This window comes from Channa argus, chromosome 15 (genome assembly GCF_033026475.1).
Source record: "Channa argus isolate prfri chromosome 15, Channa argus male v1.0, whole genome shotgun sequence".
Lineage (NCBI taxonomy): Eukaryota > Metazoa > Chordata > Actinopteri > Anabantiformes > Channidae > Channa > Channa argus.
The window spans coordinates 12449107-12461545 of NC_090211.1; the positions used below are offsets into that span (position 1 = coordinate 12449107).

A 12439-nucleotide genomic window follows, 5' to 3' on the forward strand; every position below is an offset into this window, starting at 1 on the left:
CAGGCAGACACCAGAAATGTTGGGACATTGTAAATACAGCAGTCACTTATATAGCGCTTTTATCCAAAGCACTTTGCAATGTTGATTCCCTTTCACCCATTTACACACACACCAATGATGGCTGACCCACCGGGAGCAACTTGGGGTTCAGTATCTTGCCCAAGGACACTTCGACATGTGGCCGGGAGTGGGGATTAACCACTGACCCTGTGGTCCATGGACGACCAACTGAGCTACAGCCACCATTTACAGCCGCCAATACATTGTATGAAAGAATTTTTTTAATTTATAAATGACACAAAGATAAGATCAGTTGAAACTGATATTTGGGGGGGGGGGGGGTATCCTGTTTGATACCAGGAACATCTCTCAAAACATTTTTCCCAATGTTGCAAAGTATGATCATGGTTGAGTTTTCAGCCATATTTTTAAGGACTCTGACTAATCGAGGCTGCTGGATGAAGGTATTTTATTGGCTGTGCTAAGGCATGAAGACTTGTTGATCAGCACTCCACCACCATTCTGCCTCTGGTCAGCTAAGGTGAGTAATTTTGCAGAAAGTATGGTGGCTGTCCAAGGTGCTGATCCTGAAGCCCCTCCTCCCCAGCAGTCTGAAGCTATCCAAGGTACTGTGGGGCATGTTTGTATTTCACTTATCATTACGTTTTGAGGAGGTAACTCAGTTGTGCCAAACGCTGTGCGTTACACTGTCGTTTTTCCTCAGTTCAAAGCTCAATCATCCATGGGAGGTGGTAATAGATGGTAATGCCGAGCCGATTACGTCCTGTCTCGCTTGCCGTAGGAAATTCGGAAAATCTGGGGACATGGTGCTTATCAGTTAGCCGTCTAGCCCTCATAGGCTGTTTCAAATCATGGCAACATGTTCGGTAAAAAGTAATATTTTGTGCGTCGATGAAGGAGAATGTGGCTGAATAATGGGAAACGTGTTTGGGAGAAAGAGTCGACCTTCTCGTGTAACGGAACAAGACAAAGCCATTTTGGTAAGCTAACAGTGGTTGGTCCCGTTGTACTGTACGAACACAAGGCTAATGTTAGCTTAGCTTGTTAGCCGCACTGTGCGGTGGGCACCAGCCGGGAGTGACGTATGTTTTGCAATGTGTGTCGCCAGTGGATTTTAATGAGTCGATAACGTTACACAGTTAACTTGGATGCCGCTGTTTGTGACCGCTGTTGATATAAAGCCTCTAACACTAATCACACTGGAATGTAATACGATTAAAACGCTAATTCACTAATGTCAACGTTATTACTGTTGCCACTTTATTATTTTATTAGAGTAATAAATAATAATCAATCAAATAAAATAATCATCCCCAAGGTTATCAGACTGTACAACACATCAATACAGTGAGACACACATGGGAGTAACTTTTGGGTGGGTTTGTTTTGTGTATGATTATTATGGGAGAAACTTTTGTCTTTGTTAATGTGACTTTTTGGTTCAGGTGAGGGGCGATATCGCTGATTTAATGTGTGGTGGTCGCTCACCATGCTAATTGCTAAATCGATCACCTTTTCTTCTTGTCAGTTTGTATGAATTTGGTTTGTAATATTAATCAATAATTTATATAATGTCCTGATGTCTTTTTCAGCAATTGAAGCAGCAGAGGGATAAACTGAAGCAGTATCAAAAGAGAATCACCCTGCAAGTAGAGAAAGAGCGGCTCCTCGCAAGGCAGCTGTTAAAAGATGGCAGGAAAGAGTGAGTACAAGTAAAGATATAGTCAGTAAAATCAATCACAGAAATGTTAATTCAAAAGAGTATGCAATGGTTTGTGTGATTCTTTTTCTGGGGTGCAGCAGATCCCTTCACATGTTCAATGACAGTCTGTAATGTAATGTAATTAGTCTACACACACACACACACACACACACACACACAAAAAATGCCTTTTTATGTGTTATTACAGAAAAGCACTGCTCCTTCTTAAGAAGAAACGATACCAGGATCAGCTGCTAGCCAAGACTGAAAATCAGATTTCAAACTTGGAGAGCATTGTAAGTTTTGCAAATTTACGGTTATTTCTCTATTTAAGAATTACCCCCAAGCTGTAATACATTGTATTCGATACCTACCTCTCTAGTAAGATTCTAGTAAGAATACGATTTATAATTGATGCATTTGTCTTAAATATTGAGAAGAAGTATTCCTTGTAAATAAAATATTTAAAATATTATATTGAAATCTTTAGAAGGGCTTCCCCTCATTCCAAGTCAGGGAATCCTCATCTCTGTAATACTGAATTTTGCTGCTTTATTACTTTCATTGATCAGATTAAAAATAAATATATCAAAAAATGTGAGCTGTAAAAATTGTTGTAGATAAATGTATTTTGACACTGAGAATATAAAAGCAGCATACTGTTTTTCATCACATATAGATGTCTTGGTATTTGTCATGGATGTCTCCAATTTTCTCCCTTTATTTATATTGTACAATATGTGTCAACAGGTTCAAGACATTGAGTTCATGCAAATTGAGATGAAAGTCATCGAGGGGCTTAAGATTGGAAACGACTGTCTGAAGAGTATGCACGAGGTAGATGCATATAAATAATATTTTGCTTTTATGTAGCACAGAAGGCTTGTGGTTTGTGTCAGTATACTGATGCATTGTTTGAAGATTAAAGGTTTAAGACGCAGAGTCTTGACTACAGCTGTGTGACTGCTGCACATTCTTGGAAACAGCGTAGAGATCTTACTGAATTGTTGAAAAAAGTTTTATTTAAAACACTTTTGTTTTGTCACATGACCTTTCTTTCCTTATTTATGACAGATCATGTCAATAGAGGATGTGGAGAGAATCTTGGATGAGAGCCAGGAATCAATTGAATATCAGAGGGTAAGTGTCTGCTTGGCATTTAGTAAAATGCACCTGCATAGAGAAAAGTTGAAGTTTCTACTGTGTATAAACCTAATAATAATCTTAAATGTATTAAGTTTAAAGTGGTCTACTGATCAACAACAAAGAACTAGGAACTTATTGCTTCTTCAGATTTCACCCAAAAGATGTATTGAATGTTTAGTGTATGCATTCTGCTTGAACTACAACTTTCCCAGATATTCAAACACTCATGTCCACACTTAAATATCCATACAGTATACTAAGGTGGCAAAAAAAAAACAAACCCTCAGCTATCACAGTAATGTCAACATTTTTTTTTTGCTCCTGCAGCAAATTGATGAAATGCTGGCTGGAGCCCTGACACAGGAGGATGAGGACGCTGTTTTAGCAGAGCTGGCAACTATCACTCAGGTGGGTCTTAAGATCAGGATATCACTTTTATTTAAAACAGGGAATGTTTGCTGAGCATGCATGCACTTTTGCTGAACAATCACACTTGTGTGCATTAACATTAGAACTGTAATTCCAAATTGAATTTGGTGTGAATAGTATTACTTAAACTTGGTATTCTGAACTCAGATCTGTAGAAAATCTGCCTTTTGAGGAACAGGAATCATTTTAGCATAGTTGGTAGAATTTTTAATTCACTATCATTTTGATGTCATAACAGGCTGTTGTTGAAGCAGTTGCAAATCCGAATTTGGTTAATTCATAATAATTAGAACTTTATCATATTCTTCTAATTTGTAATCTAATAATTATCCAAAATGACAGACTCTCAAAGCTGTTAAACTATATGAATTACTGTGCCTCACTCCTGAACAGAGACACTAATTCTAAGGCTGAGTTTGATCCAATTATTTAAACTAAATTTTGGATTATGTTTATGTATTTTAAGCAGAATAATATCTCAGAATAAAACTCCAAGCAGGACTATCTAGACACTGAAGGGACATGTTTTAGATGTGCCATCAAATAAGTCGTGTGTTGTAACCTACCTGGTCTTACAGTATAATAGAAAATTCTGAAATATCTCTAAACCGTATATTACTTTTTGACTCACTGTCTGATTCATTTTTCATTTGAGCTACAATAATTTCTTTATAATATACTCTTTATGTAGCTCAGTTGGTCGTTCACGGACCACAGGGTCTGTGGTTTGATCCCCGGTCCCGGCTATATGTTGAATTTCTCTGGGCAAGAAACTGAACCCCCAACAGCTCATTCCCCTCCCCAGCTTTGCAGTGCCGGTCCAAGCCCGGTAGAAATTGGGGAGGGTTGCGTCAGGAAGGGCATCCAGTGTAAAAACTGTGCCAAATCAACATGCGGAGAATGATCCGCTGTGGCGAAGGTGAACTCATGGGATAAACCGAAAGGACAAGAAAATTAAAAAAATTATTATTTTATACTGTTAAGTTGAAAGAGTGTCGTATGATGGTAAATTTGTGATTTCTAAATATCAAATCAAAATAACTTGATAAGTATTACCTCATTTCGTTAAGAAGTGACATCTCCAAAATTACATTTTCTGAAATAAAAACAAGTGTGTAAGTTTTTTTTTCCTCTCTAATTTTCATAATCATTATTGTCTTATGTCCCTAGGGAGAAGATGTAGCACTTCCAGAGGTCCCCACTGAGCCAATACCACAAGTCCCAGAGGCAGCTAAAGCTGAACCAGGTATCTTTTTTTCCCACAACACAAAGCATTACATGAAGATTGGATATATTTGTATCTTTTGGATATTACCCGTAACATTTCCTTTTTTTTACCTTTTGTTTTTTAGAGCAGAGAGAAGCAAAGCCACACAGAGAAATGCTGTCAGCCTAGCAGTGGGAAATTAGTGTTGATTTTCAGTGTTAAGCCCCATTCAGATCACTTCTGTTGAATACTTAGTTTTTAATTGTTAGTAAGTGAAGGTGGTAATCTGGTCTTTGGACGTATGTATAATTAGGAAGTGATAAGTTCAGTTTTTTACTGCATCAGACTTGAACTGGCAAAGCAATGCGACATTGTAACTGTGGTGTTAAGACATAACAGAATGACAGGACAAACAGCTTATTGTTTTACATATTAAATCAAGCTGTGGTTACAATATGTTGTTTTGTCTTTTCTTACTCACACTCATAAAAAAAAAAAAATTCAATAAAGTGAAGTTCCATGCAATCTACTCTTTTGGTTCTGTAACACAATTCCCAGCAGGGGGCACTGCTCTCTAGTTTTTGACTCGGCATCACACAAACAGGTGTCTTCATTCACTTCTCATCAGTGAAATGCCTGTAGTTATTGGCAGAAAGTAAAAAGCTCATGTTGCTGATATGTGGGAGATGTTTAGACAAGAAAGCAAATATAGTATTTACAATCCTATTCTAAGTGGGCACCAAGACTCTAATTAGCATGTACAATGAAGCTAACACAAATTATCCGCTGTGAGGGAAAACATCACCTACGGTGTTACTGAAAACAAAGTATGATTTGTTTACAGCCTTACACAATACAATTATATACATAAAATGCTCTTTGTGATCTGACAAAGAGAAACTGGTGTGCTGAGCATTATTTTATGTTCAGAGAGACTCAAAGCTTCCAGGTGAAGATTAGAGCCACCATTTGTTATCCATAGGATAATGGTGGAATAAAATAAAAACATCTGTATGAAAAATAAAATGAGAGTGTGAATCCTCCTTTACTTTATTGTATTTGTGTATGCATAATATATTATAAGATGGATACGCAAAGCTGGTAGGTGTAGAACAGAAACCCAAGTCATGTTAAACTACTACTGCTTCACTAAAAACACTACATTAAAAATTCCCCTTTAAATTCTTTACTCTTAAGTACATATTAAAGTACCAAAGTGCAAGTTCTCCACTAAGAAAAAAAAATTATTTAACAGTATTGAGTTTGATCCTGTATATAAACAGACACAAATGTACAAGTTTAAAATTATGGCAAATTAATTTTATAATAATTAACAAAGGGACACATACTAAGGTGATGTGAAAAACAGCACAACTGGTAAAGGTGGAGCTGAATATAACTACTTTTACATACTGACATATAGTGTTAAGTTATTGTAATTATTCGAATAACCAATGAATAATTGATCTGATAGAAATATGGTGAGGTGCTGTAGTGATCTGCGGTGGAGTAAAAGGAAAAGAAACACCTAATGGAAATACTCTGGTAAAGTGCAAGCATTTCAAAATTGTACTGTTGGCTCTGTGAATCAGAGGAATAAGCTCTACGGGTGCATGACTATGGGGAGGGGGCAGCAAATCGACACTTTGACAAGATGGTGCTGCATTTTGATGCTGTACGAATTTTTCTATTTTGATTTTGTAGAAAGTGTGGGTGGCCATGTCCAGAATAATCGCAATTTTATTATATGAGTGACTGTCCTAATAATGCTGCGTTCGTTAAATATGATCGTCTTTATTCTCACATAATTAAACTTTTATTTAGGCCATTACGTGAATTATTATAGAAATGACACGTATGCAACTTTTGCGTGTCCACCTTTTTAATTATCATTATTGTATTTTTTCGATCTTTGGTGTGACTGCATAACTCGTATTGGAATACTTCTGCAGCGCCCCGTGAGCTGGCGAGAAAACGGAGTTCTCGCGGAGTCCGTGAAGGCAGCAGCGGGGCTGTCAGCTGTGCACAGAGAAGGTGTGCTGCTTAGTTGGAGCGAGGGCTCGGGAGCGCAGCACCGTCTCCACTATCACGGGCGCATTGCCTCGACCTTGTTAGTTCCGACTCGTGTGTGTGCGCGCATTTCTGTCTTTTACGCGGATACACGTTTGAAGACAAACAAACAAACAAACAAGAAAAGAAACGTTTATGGTCCTGGCTGAAGGTTTCACGATGTCTCGCACCGACGAGGTTCACCGCTTGACGGAAAATGTCTATAAGGTAAGGTGGTTAAACTAATGGATAAAGTTTGGATTCAGGTGTCGGACACACTGCGTAATTCCACTATGAATCAGACTTTGGTATAGTGAAGGCGCGTTGAAGCTTCGTGTTTTCTCTTAGATAATCTCTGTAGGAAGAGACGCAGCTCAGCTGGTTGATTTTTTTTGATCATTTGCCAATTGACCAAAATGTTCTGTCCTCCACCTCCACATACTTCAGCGCGGCACCAGCTTTGGCATTAGGCCTCTGAGCCCAAATTGCTCCTAAAATCAAAGCCGGTCACACTGGTCACGTTCACTCTGGCAGTTTCCACAGACACCAACGTTATAGGCATGTTGTATGATCCTATAATCCACCCACGCTACTGATGGTGATCGAGACTATTCTTAGACGAACACTGAATTTCTGCAGTAAAGCCTAGTTTTTTTGTGCTGGAATAGCTGGATTTCGCATTCCAGGTGTCAGTGTTTGACGGTCAGAGAAGGCCGTGCTCATCTGTTGCAACAAGTAAACATTTGGCCTGCAGGGATTTCCACATTCAAACCTGTTTTACATAAAACCTGTGTGCACGTTGCTTGCACGTAAAGCCTCTACTCTGCAAAGACGCAGAAGTAAAGTAGCACAAGTAATAAGATGCATTTTCGCATCTTAAGAATATGATTACGATTATGTTTATGAGCATTGGTACTTAATTTCTTTAAACAAACATCATCACAATTTCCCAGGTCAGTGTTTATAAAATGTATGGTTAAGCATACTCAAGATGCCAAGATATAAGAGGGGAGGGGGGATGTTAAATATATCATTGAGGAAAATAAAACGTGATCAGAAGAGTAAAACACACTAAAACATCAGGTGACAATGTATGAAAAGCAAAGGATCAGAACAGAGAACCATAGCAAAGCAGTGTAGGGATTTGTCACTTATGATACATGACTGAAACATGAATTGATTATGAAAACGGCCAATGATTGACTTTCCATAGAACAACTAATCCATGAAACGAATGCATGCTTCACCTCTACTTGTAGGCTTTGTTCAATGCTCTTTGCCACGCTGCAGAGCTGCAGGCGCCTACCGATGGAATGTTAGCAAAACTTACAAGGGCCCCACACCTGTGTCTGACTTGTGTTCTCAGGTTTCGGTTTTGTTAGAGCTCACTGCTACTTGTGGGGCCTTCCCTCATTCAATGTATTTTTGGTTATTATTTACACATAATAGCTCCCTGGATGTTATTCTACTTTTAGCTGTTCATACAGTACTTCCCCTATGACTGAAGGTTAAGAATGGATTCAGGGGAACTGCTCATTTTCCTACAGGGACATTTATCTGAAAGATTGTCAGATGAACAGAGGATGAGTCCGGTGCTTCTTTTAAAGCCAACGAGGGAAAGAGAGGTTTTGCTTTGCTATTTCTGTGCCAAATTGGTCACACAATTGGATGCTGGGTTTTGTCCGGGTTTCATTACATGTACACCTACCAATATGGGTTAATCCAGACATGCAGATTGTAGGAGACTGGATCCTGAACCCTTGGGGAGAGAAGGTCCGTGGTCTAGCTCGTGCGAACCCCGAACTCTGTCAGAGCTCTGACAGCAAGAGTCGCTGATGGGCAGTGGAGTGGAGAGGCAGGGTTCTTCTTCCACACCAGGGATCTGACCCAGTGGCAGAGGCAGTGGGAGGTCATGGAGAGTGTTCTCTAGTCCCTGCATATTTGGCAGCGCTCACCCTTTCTTCACCTGCCCTCAAAGTTTAAAAGCAATTATATCAGACAGAAATGTACTTTTACACTCTTACTCTATTCCAGTGATGAAAAACATTGGTCTTTAGTGGTGCACTGCATGTGCTGAAGGCTTTATATCCTTATTTATTATATACAATTATGGGTGATAGTCAGAATGTTTGGCCCTTGGAACTTGCTGATAGTTGTTTGGATGGAAAATAACACATTGTCTGAAGCTGGAGTGTAGACTGTCACCTTATAATGTCATGTGATTGTCAGCCCTGGTGAGGGAATGGTGGAGCTGCAAGGATTGTTGCATAAGTATTAAACATAGCTGAAAATTATATTACTTATGTAAGCAATGAAATGATGCAAAAATTTATAGTAAACAGAAGATTGAACTGTGCTTACACCATCATTACTGGCACACACGAGGGCACAGTGACTGTGTTTCTTACAATAGTTCTGCTTGCATGTAACAGCATAACTTGTTATGTTTACAGTGTTATACCTTTGACTTTTTCTGCTTTTTATCCTGTTAATTTAGTTGCTCATTATTTTTAGTGATGATTAACCGGAGAGTTTTTTTGCACCTCAGAGTGTTGGAAAACACTCCCAACAGCCATTTGTTTTCTCTGTAGACCTGCCCATCTCTCTTGTAAATACACATTTTGGTGCCGCCATACACTGTAATTGCATTTTTTTGCTTTGTGTGCAAGCAGAGATCTCTCCGGTAAGAGGAGAAGTAAAAGCATACGGTGCCTGCAAAGTCATCGCAGCCAACAGCTGGGGAGATACTGAGTAATCGCAGGGGAGAAGTGGAGGGTAACTGCTGTGCACTGCTGTGACTCATGTTAGTCCAGTTTAGTGTGTGTTTAGCAGGGAAGGGACTATACACACAATGATGGTGAGACTTAAGTTTTAAGAATTTTACCGGCATTACTCGGCTGGTTAAGGCAAAGGCACTCCTTATTTGTATTTATTTACTTTATCCTAATCAACAATGGAGTCAGCCCCATAAACCCAGCAATCCCTGTATGATCCTCCATGACTCATTTCAGTTCTCCTCCCTCATGTAGTCAGGCAATTCCAGACATGGCGATTGGCATGTAGTCATTCCCGCACTGGTTAGACAGATACTTAAGACTATCTCTTAGGGCTCGCATGTTTGTGTGTGTCTGTGTGTGCACCACCGTCTGAGAACGGTGGTGCACAGGGTCAAGCCTCTTAACATGCGAGTGGATCAAGTCTGAGCGCTGACCTGGCTTTGGGTGGTGGGGGAGCAAAGTGAACAAACACATGAACCAGACTAGAGACCAAAGAACAGGCAGCTTTGTCACCTAATTTCGACAGCAAGCGTGGTTGAACAGTTGAACACACCCTGTAGCACAAGGCAATTTATGCTCTTAATTTTGCTCGTAAATTGCCAGTCTTTGTCATCTAGGAAGTGCGCTGTGCACTCTACTTGAACACACCCTTACAGGTAGGGGAATAGAGGGGTGTGTCGCCTCTCTACCAGCCCTCAGGACAACACTCATTTTCCCATGCAGCACCACTCCCTGATTGTCAACACACACTGGAAAACAGCAGATTCTCTCAAATGGCTGTTATGAAGAAGGCAAAATAGTTATTTGATGTGAACAGGATCAAGCATGACACACTATACTGTAGAGATCATATTTGTGTCACGAGTCTTATGCTGCAAGGGAGGAAAGAACTGCTGGGTCTAAATTCAGTTTTTCTGCCTAAAAGACATCTCATTACATAATAGGTTTCTCTCTCAGTTGCAGTATTGTCGTGACATTCGCTACACTCAAATGAATGATATTCTGATGATGATAAGAGGACTACAGTTTCACCACAATCTCATGTGGGAGATCTGAACAGGTGGTCTCTTAGCAACAACGTGCCATTATTCTTATGTGTTTCTGTCATATCATTGTGCTAAAAGACTTGCGGTTGGTGAAGGGCTGCAGAAGGCGAGCGAGAGGGAGGAAAAGCGACAGAGAGGGAGGTCACATAGGTTTAGCAAGTATTCATGTGTTTCACGCGAAGATAAAAGGGAGGTGTTGAATGTGCCGCAATTGATGAAAAATGGCCTGTAAAAATCTCAGAAGGGGTTCAGTGTAAACTAGTCCTGCCTGCTGTATATACAGTGCTATGTCTTGCATTAAGAAGTCCTCTGAAGTCACTGGAATGAAGGTGACATCCATCATTTTATTTACCCTTTATTTTTTTTTTTCTTCTTAGCAGTATATCACATCAGACGCCACTTGCCTTATAATATGCAATTTAATGGAGTTCAAAATGACTTCAGCTCCTGAACATCTGCCTCCAGAATATAGTGTTTCAACAAGTTTATGCCTGCTGGTGCATGGGGCCTTGAAAAGATTGCATTATGCACTGCAGGAGATATCATAACATTCATTGCCTGTGGAACAGCAGATTTGTTCCCTGTGCCTTTGACTATGATGCAGAGAGAGGACTATTGCTCCACACACCCACCTTCTCTGCACGTCTGGGGGCGGATGGTTTAGAGACATTCTCTCTTTTCTTTTACTCATCATTGCTTTTTTTTTTCCCAAGGACAGAGACTGGAGATGCTCAGTTCTAAATACAAGGCTATACTGTAATGACTGTAAACAAGCTTCGTAGCCATCACTGACAGAAAAGGTTGATTTCAAGTCACTTTGTTAACGTGGCTCTCGTCCATAATGTCATGCCACAGAACAACATACATACGAACATTGCTTGCTTTATAGACGGCATTGAAATGCCTTTTTTTTTTTTTTTTTTTTTTTTTTTTTGTGGGGGTGGAAGAGAGAAGGCGATGAAGAAAAGGAAAAATAGATGGAGACATTCCACATCCTTGTTGAAATAGTCCCTAATTACTGTGGAGGGTGAAGCTGTAATTACACAGACTGAAGGAGACACAGAAGCAGAGACAGGACATTTTAGTTAGGGCTGTGGACAATGGCCTTACATTAAGGGTCATGGGCTACAGTTAACGTGCCTGTGGCTTGTGTTACTGTACGCCTCTGTGGCAGATGCTGCTTCTTTCAGTAGCACTGGCTGAGTTACACCCACTAGGCTAGCTGAGCAAGGAACCACAGTGTTCCTCTGAGCCCAAGACGTGATGTGCTATTGTACAGAAAGCAGGAAATTCTGCATACGTAAACACATGGTTTGCCATGAGTTTTTAATGTGAGTAATTCCACAGACACTCACTGTCTTGGCGCTGTGTGTACATTCAGCTGTACTTTATGAGAAGACAAAATTCAAATTGATTTACATCTCTTCTTTAAGTGATGCTCCTCTTGCCCCATGTAGACAGTCTCTGTTAGTTGACAGTATAAGTGATGGACATTTCTGTCTCAAGCTCTCTAAGGTGCATCAGCACGAAAGACAGTGGAAAATGGTGCCACCTTCCCGACTGAGCAGTTAGTCGAGTTGACATTTGTTAAACATTTGAAAGACTGTTTATTTTGGACTGTTGTGGATGTTGCAAGGAAGTCGGCAGCAAGACCCTCACGAATAATTCATAAATTCTCTGAAAGCTTTAAAGCTGCCATGCAAAATATGAATATAATATTTACTCTAATTCAATCAAAACAGTAATGTTACGTGTTTCATCGCACAAGTTTTCTTTTCTTTTCATTTGATGGTCATTTGGAGAAGTAATCTCTGCTCTCAGAACAACATTGCATGGACTTAATGTAATGCATTGTGTTTTTTTCCACTCCTCAATCAAAATGAGTGGGTTCTTTGCTGGTTAAAGAACTAAAGCTAGCAAATAAGTCTGGATCTTGGTTGCTGTGGTAACCAGTGCCTCTGTTGGGTTACTTGAGAGGCTGATGCCGGGCTGAGGGGGGCTACACACTGGCCGCAGATGACAGCAAGGCAAACAAACACACTAAATTCGTTGATCTCTGGTG

The 12439-nt window shown here is 39.9% G+C and overlaps 2 protein-coding genes across 7 annotated transcripts in view; both read left to right on the top strand.

Moving 5' to 3' along the window:
- The first annotated feature begins 661 nt into the window (after nucleotides 1-661).
- Nucleotides 662-5008, top strand: LOC137100074 (charged multivesicular body protein 6-like). The gene is made up of 8 exons (XM_067477699.1): nucleotides 662-1001; nucleotides 1614-1723; nucleotides 1932-2019; nucleotides 2474-2560; nucleotides 2798-2863; nucleotides 3197-3277; nucleotides 4469-4544; nucleotides 4651-5008. The coding sequence occupies exons 1-8, from the start codon at nucleotides 936-938 to the stop codon at nucleotides 4692-4694; spliced, it is 618 nt and encodes a 205-aa protein (XP_067333800.1). The 5' UTR covers nucleotides 662-935; the 3' UTR covers nucleotides 4695-5008.
- A 1522-nt stretch (nucleotides 5009-6530) lies between these two features.
- Nucleotides 6531-12439, top strand: part of baiap2a (BAR/IMD domain containing adaptor protein 2a) — a 50242-nt gene continuing 44333 nt past the window's right edge. For 5 of the 6 annotated variants that reach the window (XM_067476020.1, XM_067476018.1, XM_067476019.1 and 2 more), the window contains exon 1: nucleotides 6531-6782. In XM_067476020.1, coding sequence (XP_067332121.1) covers nucleotides 6711-6782 — 72 coding nt within the window. In that variant the 5' untranslated portion in view covers nucleotides 6531-6710. The remainder of the gene's footprint in view (nucleotides 6783-12439) is intronic. The other variant, XM_067476023.1, reaches the window with a different exon arrangement.

What these genes read in the sequence shown, in the direction of transcription:
- LOC137100074 (XM_067477699.1), top strand. Translation starts at nt 936, where the DNA reads ATGGGAAACGTGTTTGGGAGAAAGAGTCGACCTTCTCGTGTAACGGAA. An exon ending in TTAAAAGATGGCAGGAAAGA is followed by an intron (nt 1,724 to 1,931) that starts GTGAGTACAAGT and finishes GTGTTATTACAG; the next exon opens with AAAAGCACTGCTCCTTCTTA. An exon ending in GGCAGCTAAAGCTGAACCAG is followed by an intron (nt 4,545 to 4,650) that starts GTATCTTTTTTT and finishes TTTGTTTTTTAG; the next exon opens with AGCAGAGAGAAGCAAAGCCA.